The sequence below is a fragment of the Lipophrys pholis genome (genome assembly GCF_963383615.2).
Source record: "Lipophrys pholis genome assembly, chromosome: 15".
Lineage (NCBI taxonomy): Eukaryota > Metazoa > Chordata > Actinopteri > Blenniiformes > Blenniidae > Lipophrys > Lipophrys pholis.
This window is the reverse complement of record NC_137642.1, coordinates 20,250,389-20,275,667: the sequence shown is the minus strand read 5'-3', so window position 1 is coordinate 20,275,667 and position 25,279 is coordinate 20,250,389. Positions and strand designations below refer to the sequence as shown.

Below are 25,279 nucleotides of genomic sequence, written 5' to 3'. Positions count from 1 at the left end.
TCTTGCAATACCTATTCATACCACAAGATGGTGCAGGGATTCAGATTTCCTAGAAACAATAAGGAGACTATAGCTGGTGTAGCTCAGAGTAGATTAGAGAGTAAAAGTATATTAGCTTTACTCAAACACCAATCTTTGATTAGAACTTCATGTTTCAGTTAAAAAAATCTAATGCATGTGAAGATGCAATCTAAAAAAAAATGTGAAAAGTGAAAGCTTAATAAAAATAAGAGCTTCGCTGAATTTGAGGATTTTTGGCTTCATGAATAGTGGATTTGTGCGATCTCTGTTACCGGTATTGTGAATTAGTTAGCTAGTGAATGTGGTGTACAGATTGTCCAAAATCTCCGCACAATAATGTAAACATGGTGATTTGAGGGAACAGTCGAGAATGTGGAGTGAATTGTGGTCCAGAAAGTATTTTTGTCTTCATGAGTATAGAAATGTTTCACGACAGTTGGCTCACATGTGTAATGTGACATTTCCAGTCAATTATTTCATCCAGTATTACACCAAGAAATATGATTTCATGAGTTCTCGCAATGTCATCACCTTCTGTTTGTATGATTGAATGAGTACTCCCGTTACAATTTCCAAATATCACAAGTTTAGCTTTGTTGAGAATCAGTGATAGTTAATTCCATTTATTTATACATTTCTGCAGTTATTGTTCTTAGTAGTTTCTGTAAATCCGCTTAGAACCAAAACATAAATAAATACTTGTGTCATCTGCGAACAAATTTCATTTTTTGAAAGTTACAAACTTTGCAGATATCATTTTTGTCAAGGATGAAGAGTTTCGGACCCAATACTAATTCCTGGGGGACGCCACAAGCAATGTGCAAGCCTGAAGATGTAAAGTTTCCCATTTAATGCCAATGATGTTGAGCTATTTTATTTGAATCCATACTGACTGTCTGAGAGTGATTAGTGCTTTTCTGTGAATTTGTTTCATCTGCTTCTGAATATTTCTTATTCTTTTAAGAATTGTGGCAGTAATGAAACAGGCCTGCAGTTTGTGAAATGGTATATATCCCAGTTTATAGAGCGACACAACTTTAGCTATTTAATTTTTTGTTTGGAAATGCATCACTTTGGAATGATGAGTTCCAGGTGTAAGTGGGAGGTTTGGAAATTCCCTCAATAACTCTTTTTACAATTGTCATTTCAAGGTTATTACAATTAGTAGATGCTTCCTTTTTACATTTAGTTTCAGTATCAATAATTTTTTTTCTTTCACTGCAGTCACAAGTTGGTTTAACATTATATAATTTATCTGTCACCCATATTGTCTGCTTTTACGTGTTTATCAAAGAAGACCGAGGATGCTGATGATGTGGAGAGTCTTTTTTAATTATGTTATTTAATAGATCCCATATTCTATTATTATACAATAGTATTCCTTTCTGATAACCCCTATAAACTGAGTTAACAAATTTTTGTATACATTTTTTTTTTTTGTATTGAATTTCTGCTTCCTTGGTTGTTTTTATTTTGAATCAAACACATCTAACTTTCACCTGCCAACAAACATCCGTTATAGCCTGATTGCCAACTGACAAAAGCCAAAAAGAAACCAGCTCAATAGTTAGAAGAAAAAACTTAAGATTGATTTGACAAAAAATGTAATGTCTCGAGCATCATGTTTTACTTTCAGATGATATAAATAATGTCATGATGTGAAATTTAATAACGTAATTATTAATTTATTGAATTAATATAATTAATAAGCGTAGCTGCCGTTTTTAAACAATTGATTCCTTAGAATTCCATACGGAAAATGGACGGTGTTGCATTCAGTTTAGTTGTTATTATTTTCTGCGGTCAAAGTAACACTGTTGTTGTCTGATACATGCCAGACGATCCAGAGAAAATATTTCAGGTGTTGCGGCTCTTCTCTCTCACTACAGTTGTTTACCAGGAGACTGCGCGCAATTCCTCAGGTATGCTGTAGCAACTTTAGTTTGAACCACCTGACACCTTTGGTTAGGTTGTACCTGCAGTCATTGTGGAATATTAAATAATTCACATTCATTCTGCAGGATGTCTCCTGTATGTTTCTATACACAATGTGTCCAGAAAGGTTGAGACGGACGCTGAGTGGACAGAAACCCAACATGAAAATTCTCTCGAAACTTTCTTGTTTTCACTTGTTTCTAAAAAAGAAACTAAATTACTACATCCTGTGGGAATTGTCTGATACATACTGATACTGATACGTCAAAAGATGTAGACAGATGATCTTAAAATATTCTGAGGTTAGTGACTCAGCAGTGTCTTACTGCACAGCGTGACTCACAACACCGGAGATACTTTTTCCCAGTGTTGAGTTTCTACCAAGACCTGTTCAAGACCGTTGATGATGTCATCACCCGGCAGATATTTCCCACTTTGTAGTCAGTGACAGGGTTTGCCAAAATTTTCCGGAAAAACACAGTATTTTGTATGTTGTATCATTTCTGATGGGAAAGTAATAATCCCTCGGGATTACGTTTATACATGACATTGGTAATATAGGTCATGAAACTAAATTATATATGAAAGAGGTATTTGCTTTTATTTGTATTGTGACACATACTTTCATGTTCTGAAGTCGTTTCCGTGTTTGTTTCATGTCCCGTTTTTAGGTTATTTCATGTCTTTTTTTTTTTCTCTTTTTTTCTTTATTTTGTCTTTTTATTTCATGTTATATTTCTTACTGGTTATTTTTCTGCTTTTTTATGACTGTTAAAGTTCAATAACTTCTTGAAAAACATATTGCACTGAGAGGAAATTATACTTTTCTGTAATTCATAATTGTGGTTTAATCATTCATCTCACAAGTAAACATATTTCACAATTCCTGCAATACTTCCTGTTTCCAAACAAATAATTGTACACTGAAATCTATCATATATTACTCAATGAAAGCATTATGCTTAACATGAAGATACATGCTGCTGATGGTGGTGGTATATTTTGCCTTTTTTGCTCTTATAAAATATTTGTTTTCAGATTTTTGGAGAATAAAATATATATACTATGAAAAACCTGCATTATCAATGTAAAACTGCTGCAAGTTTTCAAAGGTGATCAATGTCAGTGAGTCACATACCTGATACTTAAAAAAACAAAAACATTATATGGTTGCAGTGCTCAATCACATGTTGCTGAATTTTTACAGTTTGGAGACATCTTATATTGAAAATAGTGAAATATGCGTTGTTTTGGTGAATGTTGTCCTTCCTATCATGCTTTGTAATGTACAAATGGCACATAAAGATGCTTTACACAGACTTAATAAATAATAAAAAAAAAAATCTATCTAGACAACACTCTGGGGTGTAGTATGTGTAGCAAGTATTAAAATTAAATCATTATAGTTTTCTTAATGAATAAAAACCACGTTATATGTTTGAGTGACCGTGAAAAAACTGCTTTGATTTAAGACAGTTGGCTTTCAGTGACAAGAGTGTGCAAACGATTACGGTGTGGTTTCACCCTCAACCACTCTTTGAGAATGTTACAAATATATGTCGCCATACATTGTGACAAAAGCACTTCTTGAAGCAAGGCACGCATGTCTTTTTAAAAGTAGAGCTATAATATAAGTGTATTCTAAGAATGAACATCAAGACAAAGGTTGTTTCAGTCAAAGTCACAGCAGAGAGCTGATGGAGAGCAACAGAAACTCAGTCAGAGGTGAAACGAGAACCTGTCAATAGAGCCTGACAGACAAATATGGTCATACCGGAAACAAGGTGCGGCGGTCTAACCCCACCCCCTCCAAGCGTCGCCCCTGACGTCACGAGGGCACTGAAATTATAAATGGCCTGGTTGAGCCCTCTACCTGTCAGTTGGATAACAACACCTGAGCGGACTACAAATACCTGACACCTGTGTGCGAGGACGCAACTTCAGCTGGTGCTCGTGCCTTTTCATTTTTCCTGCTCTTTTTGTGCGTGCGTGCGTGCGCGCTCTCGACTGCTTTTCCGTCCAAACGGGTTTGACCGGGACACACCTGCGTACCTGAGCGGCCGGTTTCTGCTGCCAGCGTCGAGCGTCTTCAGCCACACACTCCATCTTAACCCTCGGAGGACGACACACACACACACACCAGCGGGAAGCTTTTGGTTGTTGTTTAGTTGTTGGGGGTTTTTTCTTCTTCCCAATCATGAAGCTGTGGATTCTTATCGTACTTGCTGCGTTTGCAGCGGGAGCTTCAGCTCAAAGCTGTGAGTATTTAATTACTTGGATTTTATTAAGCTTAAAAAAAATCCGAATTAGGCCGCAACATGTCGAATTTCCATCTTTATTATATGTGTGTGTGTATAAGTTAAGAGCAACTGTTTGAGTCTTGTATAATGTTTTTATACCTGCACCAGGTGTTTCTTGTTTTTTGTTTTGTTTATGGTTCCTTTTATTTGTGAGGCAGCAGGAAGGTGGTGTTGGGTGGGGGTTGGGAGGATCTGCCCTGCTCTTTAGGGACCTGTGTGTTTGGAGAAACCAACGCCCAGGCAGGTTTAGGTAAACCTCGCTGTTTAGGGAGCGAGATATGACGCCAGGCAACGAAATGAATCCTCTAATAAAGTTGTTGTGCTGTATAATTTATTGTCGTTTAAGTATAATTTCTGTGCTCATGAGTGTTGAATTGTCTTTTGTTTTTGTGTTTTTTTCTTTTGGTTTAGGTTCATGTGATACCATGAAATGGGCCACCTGTGACGGAGACCCATGCGTCTGTTACATTTTGATTGGCAACAATGTCAAAGAAACGCTGGATTGCTCAAAACGTAAGCAAAATAGTTTTTTAAATGAAGGAAAATATGCATTTTGTCCACATAGTTTGTTTGTGTGACCTTATGTACTCATGCCCCTCCCCCCCCCGCCTGACCCACAGTGATCCCCAAGTGCTACCTGATGAAGGCCGAGATGTACCGAGCCAGGAAGGGCCAGGACACTCGCACGGGAGGAAAGCCAGTGGAGACGGCCTTTGTGGACAACGACGGCATCTACGACCCGGACTGCGAGAGGGACGGCAGGTTCAAGGCCAAGCAGTGCAACAACACTGAGGAGTGCTGGTGCGTCAACAGCGCCGGCGTCCGCCGTACCGACAAGGGAGACAAAAACCTGAAGTGTGAGAAGCTGGTGGAGACCTAGTGAGTACATGGACCCACGTAGAGACGGCATTGGGTGAAATGTTTGTATCGATGTCTGATTGTTGTCCTTCCTCATTAGCTGGGTCCGTCTTCAGCTGACCCACAAAAAAGTCAACACTTCAGTGAATGCGGACAATCTGAAGGGGTAAGGGAGATTCTTTTAAAGATTTCCAGCCAAATGATCATAAGCACGTTTCAGGATTGGCGTCTCACAGCCACGTTCTTCATTTCAGTGCCATTGCGGATGCCATCAACAAGCGTTACAAGAACTTCGACAAGACGATGGTGGACAATGTGCAGGTGAGAAAGGGAACCGGCGGGATTGAGGCATAATTATATTAATTGTAGGAACTTTTAATAAACCGCCTTGTCTTCATTCTGCAGTACGACGGCGATTCTCGTATGATTGTTGTCGACGTGAAGAAGCCGATGAAGGAGCGCAAAACTGACCTGGCCCAAATGGCCTATTACATGGAGAAGGATGTACGTTGATGCTTTTCCCTCTGGTTTCTACCCTCAAAAGACTGGAGTTTTCCTTTTTTAAATGGCCTCGCTTTTAATTTTTCGTTCCCCCACAGGTGAAGGTGCTGCCTCTTTTCAAGGACCAGCAGAAGTTTGCCCCCAGTATTGGCGGCCGCAATCTGGAGATGGAGAACATCCTGGTGTACTACGTGGACGAGGAGGCTCCAACTTTCACGATGAAGAACCTGACGGGCGGGATCATCGCCGTCATCGTGGTGGTTGTACTGGCGGTGGTCGCCGGCGTGCTCCTCCTGGTGAGTTTCACGCCTCCCCTATAGGTTTGACTGTGCACTTTTTCTGTCGCACACAAAGTCAGTCTGATTGTCTTTTCTTTGTGTGCAGGTCTTTGCCAAAAGACGTCAGGATCAGAGGTACAAGAAAGCTCAGGTGAGAAGAACTTCCTCTTTCCTGTGTTTTTTGATCCGTTTGTTGTTTTTGTTTTTTTTCATGCCAGATAGACGTTAACGTGCTCCGTTTTCTTCACTTCCAGCAAAGAGAGATGGTGAACATGTAAAGCAGCAGGATGGATGAAGACGACACGTCGCCTATTTTGGACAAACTTGTTTTTGCAGTGGGAGTGTGCCATTTTTTATTTTTTTTTTTTGTCTTTACTCGTGAAGTGGATTGTAAAGGAACAACTGCAATGCTTTTTATGTTTTTTCTTTTTTTGACATAATAGTGGGCACTGCCGGTACCATCTTTTTTATTTATAAGTTTGTGTAAAGCCTTGATGCCTTGTCCAATCTGTACGCCACAAAGAACTGTGCTGATTTTAAAAAGTGCCTGACCTGAGTTGCATTTTAACATTATGATTTCTTTAAGAGGTTTAATTTCTGTGTCATAGATTGTACAGTTTCTTACTTGTGTTTGTTTTTAATAAAACGTTTGAAAGACTTTCCGGGTGATGCTTTCTTGATTGTTGGGAGTGGAAAAGTACAAACTTGTTTCTGGAAGTTTGGTTGAGATTTGTATAAAATGGCTGCTTTGTTTACTCGAGGTGTTTTATTGGGTGTGGCAGCTCGGGATTTTCAATGGAAAACGTAAATATCTGTTCTTATAGTTATGTTGCTCGGAACACAAAGCTCATTTGGTTGAAGTCTTTTAAGTCTAAAAAAAATAGCAGTTTTTCTTTTTGTTTTTTTTGTTGTTACTTCCTGACTGGGTGACAGTTCTTGTTCGGAGAGACAGAGGAGGTTTGTCACGCCTCAAACCTCTTCCAGCTCGTGTTCAACCCGTCTGTCAGGTTTCTAGGGCACAAACAAGTGGAAGCACTACTACCTACACGAACGCCTTTCAGTTTGCTCACAGCCCCGGTGAAAAGTCAGTTTAATGTGTGCCGAAGCTGCACGATTCATGTGACCACAGACGCACAAAAAACCCCCGGAATTAAGCATTTGCCTGTGGTTTGTTGTTGCCACGCACACTCTCTGTTTTCAGAGAGGAATACAACCCAAATCTACATTAAAAAGCACACTTTCAGTTCTTCTTTTGCTCTTTGGCATGAAAAGATCTTCAATCTTCCGCTTTTAAGTGCGTCACCAGTAAAGCACTTCAACTTTTTAACCACTTCTCATTGTTCTCTTTTTTTTTTTTTTTCTGTTCTTGCCTTACCCTGTTGCCCTCCCCCTCGTCTCCACGGCAACGCAGGTACAAAAGCATGTCTGAAACTAGTTGGGGCAGGTGAGGTATCATATATCTTGCCTTCCATTCCCCTCCCCCACTTCTCTCGCTCGCTCTCTTTTGTAGGGAACTGGAGGAATGAAGGTGTGTCGGTTGCCGTCAGGCACCTGCTGCAAGTATCAGCACGTCAGTTTGGCCTCCACCAATCAGGAAGCAGACTGAACCTTAGTTTCTGCAGAGCTCATCGGCTTCCCACAGGCCGCAGGAGGTTTGACTGAGAGGCTTTCTCTGGGATATTCCACTCAGTGAAACTAGTCTGCTGTGGGATGTCGAGTTTATTGAAGCTGACAATAGTTTGGAAGGTAATATGACAAATGGAACACAAAAGGGGGAATATAAGAAATTTTTTATTTTAATTTTTTTCCTAGTTCATGTTTCCAGAAGCAGAGAGCATTATGATTCTCTGTAAACTCTTCAGCAAGCTTCCCAACAACCTGTTGCTTCAGCATTACACACATCCTCCTCTCGTTCAAACAAACATTTCTCTTTTACTCACATCAGCTTTTCAACAGAGTGTGCGATCGGATTCCACTGCATTCTGTGATGTACGTTTTTCACAACTCGTTTACATTTAACCTCAAATTCTTCAGGAGATTTTCACATGTTTCTTACATGAGATGAGCAATTGCCACATGGGTGAATCATGAAACACTGCACAGACATGGAAGATATGGTTACTCATCCTACCAGCAGTTGTTTTATATCACCGCTGTCGTCATTTTTCACCTTTTACAACTGGTCCATTTCCTCGCTTGGCCTTAGTTCAGGTGTTCTGCAGCTTATTTTGGGGTCTGGTTTTTGTTCATATGTAACACTTCCCGGTTTGTGTCAAAAAATTTTGTTCCATATTTTATGCTCTGCTTGAATAACGACTGTATTTGCTGTCCTGTGTCCATTTCAGTAACATCATCCGGGTTAGATCAGACGCTTAAAAAATGTGTTCTTTCCAGCTATTTTTAAAGAGATGGCTTAAGAAATGAATGTCTGCAATAATGTTTAGATCGCGTGTGTCAAATTTAGGCTCCAGAGAATAGCATGTATGTATGTATGTACTGTATGTATGTAAAAGTATGTTTTCATTCTTGCATTAAACTGACACCGGGATAACTTGTTTCCTAATATTCATAATCCGTGTTGATTCACTTTGTGTGTCAGTGGTTTTAATGTTGTGGCCGATGTGCAACTCTATTTCAGTTGAGCAGTTAATCTAAAACAGTTACTGGAGGTACTCCGCCACTGTATTTAATGCAGTTGTGAAACTTTGTGTGATTGTGTTCTTAAGCAGATCACTTTTTTTTTTTTTTATTATTCAAATTTCCATTGAGTTTGTGATTTTGACAGATCATTATTGCTTTATTGTGATTGTATTGGTTTTGTCTTGTCTCTGGGCTGGAAAATGGCACTCGCTTCACCTGTTAGTTCAAAAGTAATGATTCGAGAACATTTCAGACTCAACATCTTGGGTGAATTATGTACTAGACGTGCACACGAAGCTCCAACAGTAGAAAGCGACCCAAAATACCCTTTACATGGCCTGTGACTGGATCATAAACAGGGTGACGCCACGTACCTCCGATGCTATTGAAACTTCAATCGGCCGGTCTGATGGGATGGACGTGTTTACATGACGGATCAGCGCTGAATCAGATTGCTTACGTTCCACATGAAGCTTGTGAAGCGATAGTTGGAATCCAGACACACAATATAACATTATGTACTGGGAACTCTTCAGGAATGCAGTAGCACTAGGACCTTTGATTATCGAAGTCTCATCAAATCTGAAGAGACCCCAGCAAAGCACAAATGTTAACAGTTAGAGGCATAAACATTAAGGTTAAAAATATTGTTTATAGGACCTTGGTTTGTCCTAAATAAGTTTCTTTTTTTCTTCTTTCAAACAAGACAGCAAGCCATTCTCTCAGCTGTTCGTGTTTCTCAGGTCAATGAGTGTCAAAGTCTAGTTTGGTTGCATTTTTTGATGCCATATTAACTGCAGTGAGAGAGAAAAACTCTTGAGTCGAGAGAAATGTTTGTTATTGTTTAACTTTACTCCAGGCAAACCTGATTCGCCTTCAAACTCCAACACTTCCCTCAACGCTCTCTAACAGAAATTATTCGAGTCATTGTCCCGAGCAGGGTGGGGGGCGAAAGTATTTGTACTCGATTAAAGTTTTACTGCTGCCCTGGCTGATCAGTAACTCCAATAAAGAGTTTGCTGATTTCCTCTTAAAATCCTGCAGTACCAATTACTCACCTGATCCACAGTCGCTCGTAAAAGCCTCACACACAACCCCCACACAGTTTATTCTCAGTCTGTAGTCTGGTTATCTGTTATTGCCTCCCGCTTTCATCATAATCCTCTTCATTATACATCTAACACTGTAGCGGTTTCCTTCAGTTCCTGCCCTACAGGAAGGCAGAAACAGAGCGCAAGATTGCTCTCTAAATAATTTGTAAATGAAGTGTCATTAGCTCGTCTTCGCTGGGATATAAAAATTCGGCCATTCCCGACCTCGGCCTGTCATAAATAGTGTGGACTTTTCTCTTTTGGGTCACAACTTGAAAGGGGGGGGGGGGAGAAAAATGATCACGGAGTATTAAAAACAGCCTCCTGACTCTTTCTTTTACCTCGACGGAAAGCTGCATTCTCCGCCACAAATCTCGCCAAGTGTTCTCGGAGGAAAAGGCACCGTGAGGCAACATTAGCAGGTCGCTGCAGCCTCATCTGTTCTGTGATATTAAACGACACCAAAACGGATGAGGGAGACAAGTTCCGATCCGGGTCATTTTCAGTGATGGGCATAAGATCCGGGGGCCGGTGGTCTCTGTGCCGTCACAGCAGCGTGGGCGCCTTGCTGGGCCGACCCAGCGCCGGAGGGGATTTGCTCCTCAGCTCTTTGCACTTCAGGCTGACGGGCTGCGCCACCATCAGAGCCGGGGCGGACAGGTGGTGGGCGGCGGCCTTCTGCTGATGTGTGCTGTTGATGTAACTGGAGATGAAGAGGGTGATCTCCCTGATCTGTTGGCCCAACAAAACAGCTGTGTCAGTACTTTTTCTGTTTGCACCAAAGCCTTTGGAAGTCTCGAGCCTCATGTGGCTCTTTGGCCCCTCTGTAGTGGCTCCATGAAACTTTCCCTAAATCACACATGAATAAACATTCAGCAAATGTTTTATTATATTTACACGACAGTATAATTTTCAAAAGGACGCCTAACTCTTTGTAATTGAAAAAAATTTGTATAAAAAAACGGCAAAAAATTATAAAACAACTTTAAAAAATCCGCGGATATAAATAGGATTTCTAAAGGTAAGAAAAATTAAAGATGGGGGAAAAAAAACATACATGCAAAACTGCTTAAAAAGATCCAAAATGGTTCTAACATCGATGATGTCAAAATGGTCAACAAAAAAGAAAAGAAAGTTGAGACAGTTGAATTCCATTACAATACAGGCCTAATTAAAGGTTAAACATGTTTTGCGGCTCCAGCTAAAACTTGATTTGGAAAATCGGAATAATGGTGATAAAGGATCCAGACCGCCGGGTCAACCTGCGTGAACATGACTGAGAAATCTGGAAATTATTCCAAAAACTTTAACGACATATGAAATGTGGAAGGATACGCCGGAACCTTCATGGTGTTTGGGAGCTTTTTTAAGTCTTAGCGGTCGTGGGTTTGAGTCCACTGATCATAGATCTCCCCATGCAACACAATGATGAACAATACATTGAGTCTGAACCTGCACTCCTCCAGATGGGATATAAACTCAGCAAAACGCCTGTGGTCTTTCTCACCTTGGAGGCGTTCATCGCAAACAGATGCTTCTCTGTGGGCTTGTCTTTGCCGGCGCTGGCTCCGATGCTCTGACCCACCACCAGCATGAAGTCCTGCTTGCAGCCTCCAAACGTCATGAGGTTCTTGTAAGGGTGGGATACCAGCAGTTTCTGACAAGGCAAGCAGAAACAATATTTGGAATGGATGCAGATAACAGCCAGAAATGTCTACCTTTTAATAAGACACATTCTCTTAACTACCAAACCACTGCTTGACTGTCTTGATAACATCACGCCCTGGATGGCCTCCAACCTTTCAAGGGCTTAACGGCGACAAAACAGAGGTGATGGTTTTTTTGGTGGTACAACTGAGACTAAACCCACTGTAGACCATAACAAACCTTGGTGTCAAACTTAATTCAAACATTAAGCTTGACATTCACATCAAGAAGGTGGTTAAATCTCGCTTTTTTTTCGTTTTCCACCAAAGCAACTGGCTAAAATGAAGCCAGTTCTTGTAACGCAACTGCTTCTGTTAATCCAGGCTTTTGTTTCCACTCGGCAGTTGCTGCCAATATTTGTTTTAAAATCCCTCTATTCCATGGTCTTGCTCCACCCTACCTTTCTGAACTGCTACACCCTTACAGCACACTGACAATGATGTAGTTACTATGCTGGGCCACGGAAGGTTGTTTTTGTAATGAAACCACACACACGTGTGCAGAGAACAATACGCCAGACGATCCAGACTTTTAGTCACAACGTGTGAGCTTACCTTTGCAGAAAGCTATAAACGGTTTAAAAAATATATTTCTAAATAAATGATACACTTCTAAAGTAAATGCTTAAACTTAGTAGTTTTGTGACACAAAATGAATTAAATGCTGATTCAACTATTTTAAATACATAAAAAAATGTTTTCCCTCCTGAATTAAAAGGGCTTTGAGACCCCCCATGAATTATTGGCGACCTCTCGTGTGGGTCGGGCCTCCCTGGTTGGGAATCACTCACCAAGGCTATAGAATCTAACACTCAATTTTTGTTATTTATTCAAATAGTCTTTTTATTTGTCTACAGCGCTTTGTGTCTCTGTGATTGTTTTAGGTGCTTTAGAAATAAAGTTGGATCGGACTGGAAGTCATTTTCCCTCTATAATTCTTTCCAGCAAGAAGGTGTGCAGGTTTCATACACCTCCTGTTTCTTCCCACAGTCCAAAGTCACGTTTGTCAGGTAAATTATTGTTTCCTAATTAGACGTACAAAGTCACTTTATGTCTCTTTGTACCGTGAAGAGCTGGCAGCCAGTTCAGGGATTTTTTCCACCAAGAGATGTTAATTCCTTAAAATCGATCAACAGGCATGGGAAATCAAGGAATCAGATCACGGCAGTCATGTCAGGACAGCTGTCTGGGACCAACAGAGCTGCTTACAATGGAGTTGTGCTCCAGAACGCTGATACCATCTTCATACACCGCCAGCCAAACACATGCACCCGGCTCCGGAGAGGGAGTGATGGACTGCAAACAGAGAGGGAAGCAGAAGTGGGATCAATTCCGCATGTATTTATTTACATACACAAAACTGTCTCATAGTGACGTATGTTACATATTCACACTTTACAGTGGGGCTGGTCAGTGTTGGAGGCAGTACATGATAAAAAAAAAAAAAAGGTCACAACAATCCTGCCATTTCTCCCACTGCATATAATAATAATAATACATGGGTTTTATATAGCACTTTTCTGGACACTCAAAGACGCTTTACATTGCATTATTCATTCCCTCCACACTCGATGGAAATAAGATTGACAGAAGCAACCCCTTCAACCACCACCAACCCTCTCACCCAGGCAGTTTGGGGTTCAGTGTCTTGCCCAAGGACACTACAGCATATAGACGGAGATGGGAATTGAACCTGCAACCTTCCAATTGGGAGACGACCGCTCTACCAACCGAGCCAATATGTTCATTAATCACATGAGTAATGTATTAATCGAAGGCAGGAAACGGGGGAGTGGTGGTTTAGTAGCTTGCAACTGCTGAGAAGAAAAGACAAAACTGTGACAATTGAAGTACAAAATGTGAAAACAGCCGTTGTTCCTGCAATCATATTTGCCTCTCTGGTGCTGTTTGGCCTGATTTTGCTTTCTAAGTTTGTAAAAACAAATTATTTGCATATCCCTACAAGAGGATAGATTTCCATCTCTTGATGGCAGATAAATTATTGTCGAAAATGGCAGTTATTGAATAATAGTTCAGTTAATATCGTTGACCTCGCAGTAACCATTAATCACATGTGTGCTGTTACATGTCATGCAAAAGTCTCAGAGTTGATTATCCCGGCCAAATGAAGTGAAACACATGAAATCAAAGTCTAATGTTGCTTTGCACAAGTAGCGTGTAACATTCCGTTAAAATCTATAGTAATGCACCTAAAAATAAACAACTTTCTTTTTCCAAAAGGTGTAAGGAAATGGGTGAGTTTGGTAAAGGTGTTCTGCAGGCTGAGACGCTGCTGTGCAAGCAGTTATTGTATGGTTCAGTTAAACACCTGCTCAGTTTAATCACCTCACTGAAATTGATGGAAAAACACAGAGATCCAAAAATCAGATGGTGAAAGTGACCGGTCATATCGGGTGCTGTTGAACTTCCAGTTTTAACAGTGACTAAAAATGCAACCAGTAGCTGGGCCTGTTGGCCTGGTCATGACGCAACGTAGGCGATGTGGTTTTCTTTACAGTTACGGGAAGCTTTTTATTTTTTATTTATTTATTTTTTAATCAGCTGGCCTCCTTGCGTTTCAGTCCTGCATCACGAACAATTTCAAACCTGGCAAGAGAGAGATATAGATTCCCACTGACCTCCGCTTCAAACAGCTTGGCACCAAAGAACGGCCACTTCCTGGCAACGGTCAGGTAGATCCTGACACATTCGGGGGAACTCCGGCCCCTGAGCGAGGCCCACCGGGCCGACAGGCGCTGCAGCAGTTGTCTGAGGGGAGAGAAAACGGCGAATTACACACAAGTTTCATATACCTGAAAGAAAGAAATGTTTGTTGCAGACAGTGTTATTAATACCTGAGCTGCTCCTCAGATGTGGTCCGGCGATAGTGTTTTGGGTAGAATCGGTCCAAAACCTGCTTAAGGGTTTGAGTAGATTTAGTCTGGGCGGATCCAGCAGAAAATGGACGTTCAAAGTCTCCAAACTCCACCTGAAGACAAACGGCACAAGCAGTGAGGACTGTAAGTCGTCAATCAGTTTAATTTCTACCTTTTCTGGATGCAGACGCAATAAAACACACAAGGTACCCAGGTTAGGATTCAGTAAAAGATTTGACTGATTGTAGTTTGGTGTCCAAAGATCAAATGTGAACTCACAAAATCTATTTTTCTTCTCCGGAATACCTTTAGGGAACTTGGAGGAATTGCCTGATTACATAGGCCAAACGTTTGGGATGAATTGATGTTTCATGTCCAACCAAAGTTACATTTAAGTTATAACACCAGGCCAACATCTTTAAAATGGCATTATTTATAGATATTTCTCACTTGAATGAAAGTTGTTTACCTGAAGAACAAATAAGACTTTTTTTCTTATTGCAATCTCCCCGAAAAGCTTCGACTGGTCTTTTATGGGACATACTGTAAATTACTGTCAAATTTCAAGACCATTTAAGTAACATATTTTAAGTAGTTTGGCTCCTTGTGAGACTTAATTAAGAAGTGATTTACATATGTATATATACTGGCAGGGACTACTAAAGTAACACGCATGAAGGACGACTGTATGACAACAGAATACTGCGACAGTATTGTGGAAAAACCACAATACCAAAAATAGAAATGTAAATTATGTTCTTCAGCTACTGTGTTGTAGTAAAAATGGGAAAAATTAAGTGGATTTGTGTGAAATGAGTTTGCACACTTGTTAAATGTGTCTTGTTATGTAAATAAATTCAGCCTACATCTTCATGCTGGTGTGTTCTTGTGAAACAAAAGAAAACATTGTACACCAGTACGACCTATACCTATATATATATTTCTTCTTTCCTCTTCATGATACACTGTTAGAGAAATGCCACAAGCAGCTCGGTGCTACTCATAGCCAGGAAACACAGTAGGTCTAAACCGGGGGTCTGCAACCTCTCTGGAGCCACATGTGGCTCTTTAGCTCCTCTGTAGTGGCTTCCTGAAGCTTTCACAAAATTACACCTGAACAAACATTTGATCTTGTTTTCATTTGATTTACACACACAAAGTCAATTTCAGAAAGACTTTTAACTCTCAGCTAAAAAGGGCTTTTAAAAAAATGACTTTAATTTAAAAATGAAAATTACTAGGTTCTGTAAATGAAAAAAAGCTGAGAAAGAGAAACACATAAAACTGCTTGAATAGAGACAAAAACAGCTGAAACATCAAGTGTGAGCCTCAGTTTAAGGGTTAAAAGGGTTTTGCGGCTCTTCTGGTCTCTTTTGGTTGTAAAACTTGCAGACCTCTGGTTTAAACAGACACATCAGGCTGCACAGTTCGACATATATCGATATACATCTATTTACATTAGATATAAATAAAGTAATCTAAAGTGAACACTCAGCTTTAACCTGAGTAAGTGTAGACGGCTGTGGAGGGAGCTGTGAGGGTGATGTGTGTTTCTCTTTGAACACAGCGTCTGTTCACACTGAAAAGAAATGACGGTAATAATGAGTTGGGTTTGAGACCTGCGCGAGCAGAGCAGCCATCTCCAGCGCCAGCTCCTTGTTGACAGGGAAGTGTCCCGCCACGATGGCTTCATTGGTCTGATAAGCCAGCAGCAGCCTCTCCCGCTCCGACTCCCCCCTCACCTGCTGAGAGAAGTACAGCCTGCGGAGGGAGGGAGGGAGGGAGGGAGGGAGGAGGAGACGCGCAGAGGTGGGGGAGCGTTAGGAGATAATCTGGATGACACTGTGATAGCGGAGTAGCTGGTGTTAAACCCATTGCAACCATTGCACAGGACACGGTGCCAGCAGAAACGAATGTGTCTCGTCTTTGTCATTAAGCTATAACTTATAGAAGGAATGTGGACGAGAGCAGAATATAGGTGAAACACAAGATAAACAGTCACACACTAAGATTCAGACCGAGAGTCACCAAAGGCCGTTTTATTTGAACTGTGGGAGAAAAACCACATATGCGCAGGTAGAACATAGAAACTCAACACAAAGGCGTTGAAATAAGAGTGCTCACCTCGAAGTCCTCATGTAAACCAAAACTGTGATTCATACAAAAGTACCAATAAGTCGCAACAGTCACGGGCATGAAATCCCCAACATGGGATTCATATTTTTATTCTGAAAATAAGACTACAATTAACTTCTTTATTTAAAATAAATGAGTGTTTTATATATTAACTATGTTTTCTCAACACTGAGGAGTTAATACAAGGTTTTTCTCTTCAATACATTCTGACCCTTCACAGCACTCACAATAAATGACTTGTCTTGTGTCTATATGTTGTTATTGATCTTTGTCTATTTATTGGAAAATACATAATTTGATACATTTTAAACTTGTAAAGTTCTTAATTTACAAAAATGTGCATATTTGGCTTTATTAAATATTCGTAAATGGGATTAATTTGCCTCTATCAAGCACATTTTATTGTATTTTAGTCCATTTACTAGTTTTTACATATATTCCAGTCATACGGAAGAATTGTAAAATAATGCTTCACACATTGATCCTTTTGCTAAAAACGAGACATTCCAACCCAATGTGTGTGTGAGTTGTTTTAACCAGTGTGGCTTTTTTTTTTGCACTGTTACGTCTTTCCTGAATATAATAACTGCTGACCTGCTGTATCTCATGTTTGTTTTCGTGATCTGGCCCCTCTACCTGTTCTTGTAGGTGAGGCGGACGGTCCGGGTGTTCTCCGACTTGCCGGTGTGCTGCTCCTTCGAGGCCTGCTCCCACTTCGAGATGATGTCACAAATCTGCAAGACGACACGACGCGGTTAAAGGACGGTGTCATCTCAACGCAAGCCAAACGGTCCAGCGAGAGCAGCTGCACCTTGAGTCCCCCTTGCAGACAGTGTTCCAGCTCCCGTCCCGTCGGGTCGTCGGAGTACAGGCTGAATCCAGACAGCCCCGTCTTCCTCATGCCCGTGTCCTGGTTCAGGCGACACTGGAACTCGTCCACTGTGGTCGCAGCGTCAAAGCTCACCACCTGCGGGAAGGGAACCGAACACAGAGGACTGTGTGAAGTCATGGCACAATGACATTTTATATACAGCCTGGAACTCTCGACCCCAACGCATCCGAAACTGAACCGACCTGACCGCTCTCAAATCTCTCATCAAGACCAACCTGTTCAGAACTGCTTTTAATATGTAATACTAATGTATTCTTTAAAATGTGTTTTATGACTCGTTTTACCTTGCTCCTGTCTTTGCTGATTTTGTAATTTAACAATGTAAAGTGTCTTTGGGTATTTTGAAAAGCGCTTCACATATAAAATGTATTATTACTATCATCCTGTGTGCCTCTCCACCACTTTTGTTATTGATTCGGCAAAGCAGCTCAGAAAAAAAACCTGTGAAAAATTTACCGGTCACAGCGAATGGGATTTTGGTGAAAATGGGAGCACGTACACAGAAAGCACATCAAAACGTTTGGAAAATTCTGGAATAGTGTGCACTGAGTTTTGTTAACAACTTGGCAAATCATTTCCACCAAACTCGCAAACAACTGCTGAAAATGTGCCAGTCAAAGCAGATGGGATTTAGATGAGACCTATGAGATACTTGTCGTAAACAAGCAGGAGGCACACACAAAATTCAGTGTGTAATTTTTTTAGGAGAAATATTTGAAGGTGTCAAGTCTAAAAAAACCAAAAAAACACACTCAAAATTTGTTTGACTGATGCATTCTGGCTTTATTCTAATTCCGCTTAAATGTTCTTAATGTTGGTTGTATTTGTTTTGAGTAATAAATCTACGATTTATGCAGTTTTAACTGCTCTGATTTTGTATACTAGTGTTTTCGTTTTCAGGCGGTAGACAGCTCTCTTCACTTGTAATGATCTAATCAAATTGAATCAAATGTTTTCAGGAGTTGGGGTTATGTATTTTCTACATATGCTTTTACTCAGGAGATGAATGGGTGTGCTTATGTGACGTCTGTGACCAACAAACAGGTTTTCAGTCTCATCGTGGCGAATCTGCAGCAGCAATTTGCTATTGAGACTATGATCTCATCACTTCCTGGAAGCACAGACAGCAACAGCAGGGAGGGACAAAAAAAAAAAACTTAAACAAAAAAAACAACAACACCAGCATGAGAAAAACCTGGTGAGACACAGGGTGAGGCCCTAAAAAACTACAAGGAGGGTGTGTGGTACCGTGTAAACAGGTTTTTTTTTTAATATGTTTAAGCTGTGACTTGAGAGCATGATGTGATTGGAAGATGACTGCTGGTGTGAACCGGCTCTCCAGTCATTGGGTGAGCGTCACTACCTGGTACATGTTGTTGAGGAAGTGCACGGGGACGCTGAACGGCAGGGAGTGGTGGTAGGGGTTCCTCAGCAGGATGGACAGGATCTCCATGCGGGACGGCCGGGCCTGCCTCTCGCCCTTCTGCTGCGTCCGCTCCATGGAGCGCTGGCAGTAGATGGCGTACTTGCCCACCTCCGTCCTGAGAGAAACGAGGGGGAGGGACCCGTCACATGTGTGAGCTGAAACTTTAATGAAACAGATTCCAACCATTCAGGCTTAAGGTCAAAAGCAGAGGCGTCCAAACACTAACCCAGCCCGGTGTACAGTCTACATGGCCCACACCAAAAAACAATGTACCTGTGAGTTTTAACCTTGGCTGGCACATGAATGAAGCAGCTCAGACGTCATCTAGCATTAAAAAAGACTTCCTTCAAGGCTGTGCAGTACTGTGCAGTACACTTAAAAGTCATAATCATAATCTCAATAAAAAGAGGCAAAACAAAGAAAAAAGTTGCTGCCGGTGACCAAAATTGACAAAAGTACAGAAATACATGAGGTGAGTGCAACAAATGTCATATGACGACATATTTCACCTTTATGATTTATATCATCATTAATATACATTTTTAAATATTATTACTTATATTTATCATTATATTGTTATAAATGAGTGCAGGGATATGAAGGTGTCTGTGTGCTTTGACCTGCTGAAACAAAGCAATTCCCATTAAAGAATCTATACATTTCTATTCTACTCTCTCTTTGTTGGAAAAGCTGGTAAAGTCAGTAAATCAATCGTTGGGTCCAGTCTGCATGAGGCTGTATTTGCACTTTCTGGTGTGAGTTTAACAATCCAGAACAAAGGAGAGGAGAATAATTCAAACATGGGTGTGTTCTACTTGGTTACGGTGTGCTGTGGTAGAGTTTCCAAACCTTTATGTATTTTCATCTATTGTCTTTTTTTTATCCAGGGGAGTGCAGTGGTCAGCACTTTCACCTCACAGTGAGGACTTCATGATTCAGAGCTGTGTATACATGTTCTCACACATACCAGCACTGTCAAACAGTTTTCCTTTCATGGACTTGTGAAGTCCCCATTCATCTTGTACATGTACAATAAGACGCATCACGTGTTTGCAGCGGTTCCGTTTTTATTTTTGGTGTGGATCTTCTAGACATACTCGCTGTCTCACCTGGAGTCTCCGTGTCTTTTGAGGTGAACCTGAAGCAGCCAGAGGAAGGGATGCCGGGGCAGAAACAGCCCCACACACAAGGCCAGAAACTGCCAGCCCTGGACAGGAACACACACACACACACACACACACGCTTTACAAACTGTCACAAGTATGAATCAGAGGTCTCGCATGTGAGGAGCCGCAAACAACAGCATTGTCTCCTAATTACATGCAAACTGGTAAAGAATGGGGGTATAACTGAGTGTTTTGATGCCACATTGAGATCATTCATGTGCACAAAGGAGCTGACAGAGGAGGCTTGTGCTGTGAGTCACTCTGTTGTGTTTCTGTAGATGACAAAGAGGAAGAGACACTGTGGTATTGAACATCTCCTTTGAAACTCACAGGTGGAGCTGTGAACACAACGTTCAGGTCTGCCCCCTGCTGGTACCCCGCCCTGGTGTTTTAGGAAATGGGTAATAAGTACTCAGAAACCCTGAATTTGATTTCCAATCCTGCTTTTCAAAAGCCGGTGGCTTTTCTCGAAACGCTTTCTAAGCACTTGCTGTTTGGATGACTAACACTCCAGTCAAACCCATCGCTGTGGCAGACTGTGAAACGCACTCGATCCTCCCTCTCTGTTACACAATCTGTCACTCCCGTTTTGAAAAGGCTTCCAGTTCCGCTCTCCTGCTGCCTCCGTGTGGGGACACGGCGTACCTGCAGGGGTCCCGGGTGGCCGTGCGGCTGCCTCCGGCGCGTCTGCTTGACGAGCTGGCAGAAGAACTCGTTCTGGAGCTCCGGGTGCGCCAGACACACCTGCAGGGCGCTCTGCGCCAGAGACACGTGGTAGTCGATGGCCGGAGCGTCGATGGCCACGTTGATGAAAAGCTGACAAGTCTGAAGAGAGACGGGGAACGTTCAGCCTGTGCCTCCGCAACTGTGGCTCTACTCAGTAAAGACCAGATATTCATCACATTGTTATTTATGTTAAAGCTCTGCAGTTTCAAAAAGGTTTGGGGCAATATTGTACATAAACAGATGATTCTCATGAAATCTATGAGCTGAAACTCAAATATTTGATCATTTTATGAAATAGAAGTACCTGCCTGCACTGACATATCTCATAATCGTTGGGCTATAAACCAATATTTGATTAGCAGTAGGAGTCCATGCGGTAGGTTGTACGTTGTGATTCACATCAATCATTCATGCAAAGCGTGAAATATTCTTGCTTATAAAATGAACTTCCAGCTATTTTATAAGCATTTTATATAGACTTTTCCAGGCTTAAGTTACTCTTGTCCGAACTTCTGTCTTAAATAAGTTGGCTGATAAATAATTGTTTTTGTTTTACTAGACATGATAGTTTTGTGAGATTTCATCCAATGCTTGTTGACATTTGGGCACCTTGAAGAGTTTGACGGCCTCGGTCTGCAGAGCCTGCGAGGGCAGCGTGGTGAGGGGAGACGACAGAGCCTCTTTACTGAAGCACAGCGTGGGATGCCTCCAGATCTGAGAGCCTTACGGGGCGACGCACAGAAAATATGTCACGTTTCACACAAATTGAGAGCAGAATGACATTGGGACATGAAGTTCACAGCGCCGTCTTTAAGGCAGGTCTCGCAACACTGAAAACATAAACACACAGTTTTGACTTTAACCCAGCGCTGTGGAGGACAGCGGGAGCACATCCACACCAAAAATACTCAGATGGTCAACCTTTAATTATAAAAAAGAAAGAATCTATTTTCTTTAGAACTCAGACACAAAGGGTGATCATGCAAACTCCACACAGATATTCCAGACCTGGATTTGACAAATATGAACACAGCATTGTGACGGTGCATTATCATCATTGTTATCTAAATTAAACAAACATTGCACGTTCTAATTTTGTGACTGTTCAATCACAAAAGTGTTAAGTGTTATTTCTTTTTGTATGAAAGAGGTTACGTTTTATAATTATATGCTTTTCTGGTAAAGCACAGTGTGTTTATCAATAAATAGAGTGATGTTATTCAATTATGTTGTCTACAGGGGCCTTTTCAGGAGGGGGGGGGGGAATTAGCCCCCTGGCTTTTAGGGTCAAAGGAAAAACTACTAGTCTGTGTGGAGTAAAAATTAAAGCTGATTTCTGCCTCAGATTTAAGGTTCATGGTTGATGTTGACAGGCAACAATAAAAGATAGCTCAATTCTCTTTTTGTCTCAACAAAGTTGGAGCAGAGACTCACTCGGATCTCCATCGAGCTGGAAGAGTTTTCCGACCAGCTGTTCGAACTCAGTGCCGATTTTTCCCACCGTGGAGCCCGCCGCCACCGACAGGTGATACAACCAGGTGTCCTGCAGGGCCAGTGACATCAGAGAGAGAGACGCATCAGAGTCGATTTCCAACGTAAACATGACAAATAACAAGATAATCTCACTCTCAATCAACGATGTCTGGAAAATCGTTGTAGATGGTTTCGTTTTTCAACAAACGATTCCTCAAACTCGACAACATGCTTCGGGATTTCACTGACCTTCTCATGGCGAGACTCGATGAGCAGGTATGTGGGGCCTTGCTCCAGTGGGTGGACGGCGATGGTGAAAAGCGCCGCATGCAAGCCCCGCCCACACGCCTTTAGGTCGTCGTCGGAGTCCCTGGACCTGTCCACCTCCTCCACCCGCGCGTCCCACAGCTTGATCTGACCCAGCGGGAACTGAGAGCGCAGAGATACAACAGTAAATAATCACCCGGTTGGAGGATTTCTGGTTTATTTCAAGCAGGTTTAGCGATATGGAGTCACACCTTGTCCTCTTGGCTGCGGAAGTAGTACAATGTCTTGCCGATCAGGGCACACCAGACCCGCTTGGAGTAGCCGTGCTTCACCTGCAGCACAGAGAGAGAACGCGTTACATTACGTGCAGTGATTATTCAGAAATCCAACAGGAAACACATGATTGTGCCTATGTCATATGGGCAAAAGTATTTGTTCAATACTGAATTTATGTGTTTCAATCAGACTCTTTGGGTATGAAATCATTCACATACCAAGACACTTGGGACAATGAAAGGCTTTCATCTACCAGTTTGAGGGACATGACTGTGCCTCAGCATAAGTAAGTCAGTAAAGTGCATAAAGGCCATAAAGAGGAACTAATATTACGTGTCATCCAACCATCAGGCTCTGATGACAATAAATCGGCATAAATTTCCACAGAAACATTCAAAACTTGTTGAAAGTCTTCCAGGAAGAGTGGAAGCCGGGGTTCTGCCAGTGATTTATGACACTGGGTGGCAGATGGAATTCATGAAACCGTTCAAACTGCATGTAATTTAAAAAAATCTATATATCGATGTTGCATATCAAATTAAACAGGAGGATGCGAATCACAGGAAATCAGAAGTTATTTTGACAACACAACTCGAAAGATTTAGATTTATCTTGAGGGGTTTGGATCGTGTCTGAGTTGCGCGGACCTTGATGAGGAGTCCCTTCATGCTGGGCCGAATGTCCGGTTGAGTGAAGAGAGGACTCGCGGCCTTCACCCTCAACACGCTCTGCAGCACGCGGAGCCACTCCTCCAGCAGGTTGGGGGAGTCGGCCTTCAGGTAGTACACACGCTTCCCTGTCACAACCTGCACACAAGAATAAAACCCCGGTGAAAAGGCCAAATGGAAGGATTCACAGATTATAAACCATTTAAAAGGCGACGGTGTGTCTCGAGAGTAAAGCACTGATGACAGTTTATTCTTTATCAGTGTAGATTTGTTGAATGGATTTTTAGTTTTAGGACCAAACCAGGATCTTTTAAGATCATTTTATACACTTGGTGTGTGAAAAAATGACTGTGCTGCTTTATGGAGTTTGCAAACCCCTGATCTCTAATTGTAACAGTAGATTTCTTTATGTTAGCTACCGCTATCTTTTATTATTTAAAAAAAAAAAAAATAGTGATCACCCAGAAATGTGAAAGAAAAGTTGGGTTTTGAAGTGAGGCTGGAATACCTGAAGTATTTGTTTCCCCTCTCCTCGAGCAATGCTGCTGGTGGCGTTGACCTCGATCTGACCCTGAGGTTTCCTGATCACGTCGCTCTGTGGGGGGAAATAATTCAACCATTCGTAGTTCCAGTTGCTTCTGAAGGCCTGTGAGTAACAGCTAAAAACAACAAAGATTTTATAATGAGTTATGCAGTAACTGAAGTGCTCAAGAGAACTCACAGGTGACTTATAGTAGAGCAGCTCGCCGTCTTTGAGCACAAACCAGCGTCTCTTCCAGGTTTTCTTCCAGGTCTTTACCATTTTCAGAAGGTAGCCCGACTTCTCCATTGGCTCCTATTGCACACCAGGTTACAAACAGCAAGATGAACAAAACAGACTGTGCAGGAGAAAGACTATGAACCTTCTTTTTATTATCATTTTGCTTAGCTGAACAGCGAAGGTACTCTACGTTTGGAAATCGGTGAAGTGTAAAACAAGTTCTTGTTTTAGGCCTGGATGTAAAGAGACCTACCGGGTGACTAATTAACCACTGTTCACAATGCAAACCCTGCCGGAGAACGGTATAAAATGAAGGGAGTGACTCACACTCTTGCCGTTGTCGCTGGTTGAACAGCAGGTCTTGGGTAGTTTCTGCTCCGGCTCTGAGCACTCGGTGTCGGTGGAGTACGCATCGGGCGGGATGGCGTAATCGCTCTCTGATGTCATTGAAGCCACGGACACAGCTGAAGGACAAAAAAGGGCAGATTAATTCACTAAGTCCACGGTAGCATTAGAAACTTCATGTTGTACCTCTCTTGAGGGAGCGCGGGCTGCCCGGGCTGCTGTCCTTCCTGGAGCTGGACGAGGTGTGGGAGCTGCACACGGAGCCGTCCTCCTCGCCCGAACTGGACGAGTCCTCGGAGCTGGACGACTCGTCTGAGAACGGGTTGCTGCTCAGCAGAGTGGCTTTCTGTGACGGGAGGAAGAACGCTGCTCATACAGTATAGGTACGAAAGACAACGGTTCCAGAGACGTATACCTGTACTCACCCCCTTTACAGTAGTGTAAACTGGTGTGGTCATGTTCTTATAGACGAGGGATGTGTACATCACAAAGGCAGGATAGGAAGACTTCAGGGAAGGATCTACGACACAGATCGAGGCAGTTAGTGAAGATATGTGTCGGTGTCTCATTCACCATGCTTTGTGTTTTGTCTTACCTTTGCTAGCAGAGTCTGTGCAAGAGGTGTCAGACAGTCTGATCCCTGATTTTGCCACGGCATAGATACGACTTTCCTGTTAAGGAAATGAGCATTATTATGACTGAACCATAAGAAACGGCTTCTTTTGCTCAGTAATGCCCAAATTAGCTATTGTATTGAGCCTGATATGATTTGTTATTGTGCTGGAAAACACTTCACGTGTTTTATATGCATCATTCAGAGGTTCACTACGAATGATATGCACAATGTCATGCAGTGTCCAAAACAGTACGGAAAACAAACCCTTTAAAATGTCTTTCTGTGATGCTCTTGCAAAGTTCTTGCTATAAGAATGACTTGT

At 41.8% G+C, this 25,279-nt stretch overlaps 2 protein-coding genes across 2 annotated transcripts in view; one reads left to right on the top strand and one right to left on the bottom strand.

Moving 5' to 3' along the window:
* Positions 1-3,612: 3,612 nt before the first annotated feature.
* epcam (epithelial cell adhesion molecule) lies at positions 3,613-6,551 on the top strand. The gene is made up of 9 exons (XM_080482059.1): positions 3,613-4,214; positions 4,668-4,769; positions 4,877-5,135; positions 5,215-5,280; positions 5,369-5,435; positions 5,520-5,618; positions 5,714-5,911; positions 6,000-6,044; positions 6,148-6,551. The coding sequence occupies exons 1-9, from the start codon at positions 4,154-4,156 to the stop codon at positions 6,169-6,171; spliced, it is 921 nt and encodes a 306-aa protein (XP_080338185.1). The 5' UTR covers positions 3,613-4,153; the 3' UTR covers positions 6,172-6,551.
* Positions 6,552-8,654: 2,103 nt separating this feature from the next.
* The window catches only part of plekhh2 (pleckstrin homology domain containing, family H (with MyTH4 domain) member 2), a 35,808-nt gene continuing 19,183 nt past the window's right edge, over positions 8,655-25,279 (bottom strand). The window contains exons 9-30 of the mRNA XM_080482063.1: positions 24,937-25,012; positions 24,767-24,861; positions 24,528-24,687; positions 24,324-24,460; positions 23,958-24,071; positions 23,745-23,831; positions 23,216-23,374; positions 22,544-22,624; positions 22,275-22,454; positions 21,987-22,095; positions 21,162-21,274; positions 20,472-20,651; positions 19,770-19,867; positions 18,598-18,775; positions 17,154-17,309; positions 16,979-17,076; positions 15,826-15,967; positions 14,186-14,319; positions 13,970-14,099; positions 12,540-12,626; positions 11,132-11,281; positions 8,655-10,356 (exon numbers count right to left, since the gene is read on the bottom strand). Coding sequence (XP_080338189.1) covers positions 10,171-10,356; positions 11,132-11,281; positions 12,540-12,626; positions 13,970-14,099; positions 14,186-14,319; positions 15,826-15,967; positions 16,979-17,076; positions 17,154-17,309; positions 18,598-18,775; positions 19,770-19,867; positions 20,472-20,651; positions 21,162-21,274; positions 21,987-22,095; positions 22,275-22,454; positions 22,544-22,624; positions 23,216-23,374; positions 23,745-23,831; positions 23,958-24,071; positions 24,324-24,460; positions 24,528-24,687; positions 24,767-24,861; positions 24,937-25,012 — 2,850 coding nt within the window. The 3' untranslated portion in view covers positions 8,655-10,170. The remainder of the gene's footprint in view (positions 10,357-11,131; positions 11,282-12,539; positions 12,627-13,969; positions 14,100-14,185; positions 14,320-15,825; positions 15,968-16,978; positions 17,077-17,153; positions 17,310-18,597; positions 18,776-19,769; positions 19,868-20,471; positions 20,652-21,161; positions 21,275-21,986; positions 22,096-22,274; positions 22,455-22,543; positions 22,625-23,215; positions 23,375-23,744; positions 23,832-23,957; positions 24,072-24,323; positions 24,461-24,527; positions 24,688-24,766; positions 24,862-24,936; positions 25,013-25,279) is intronic.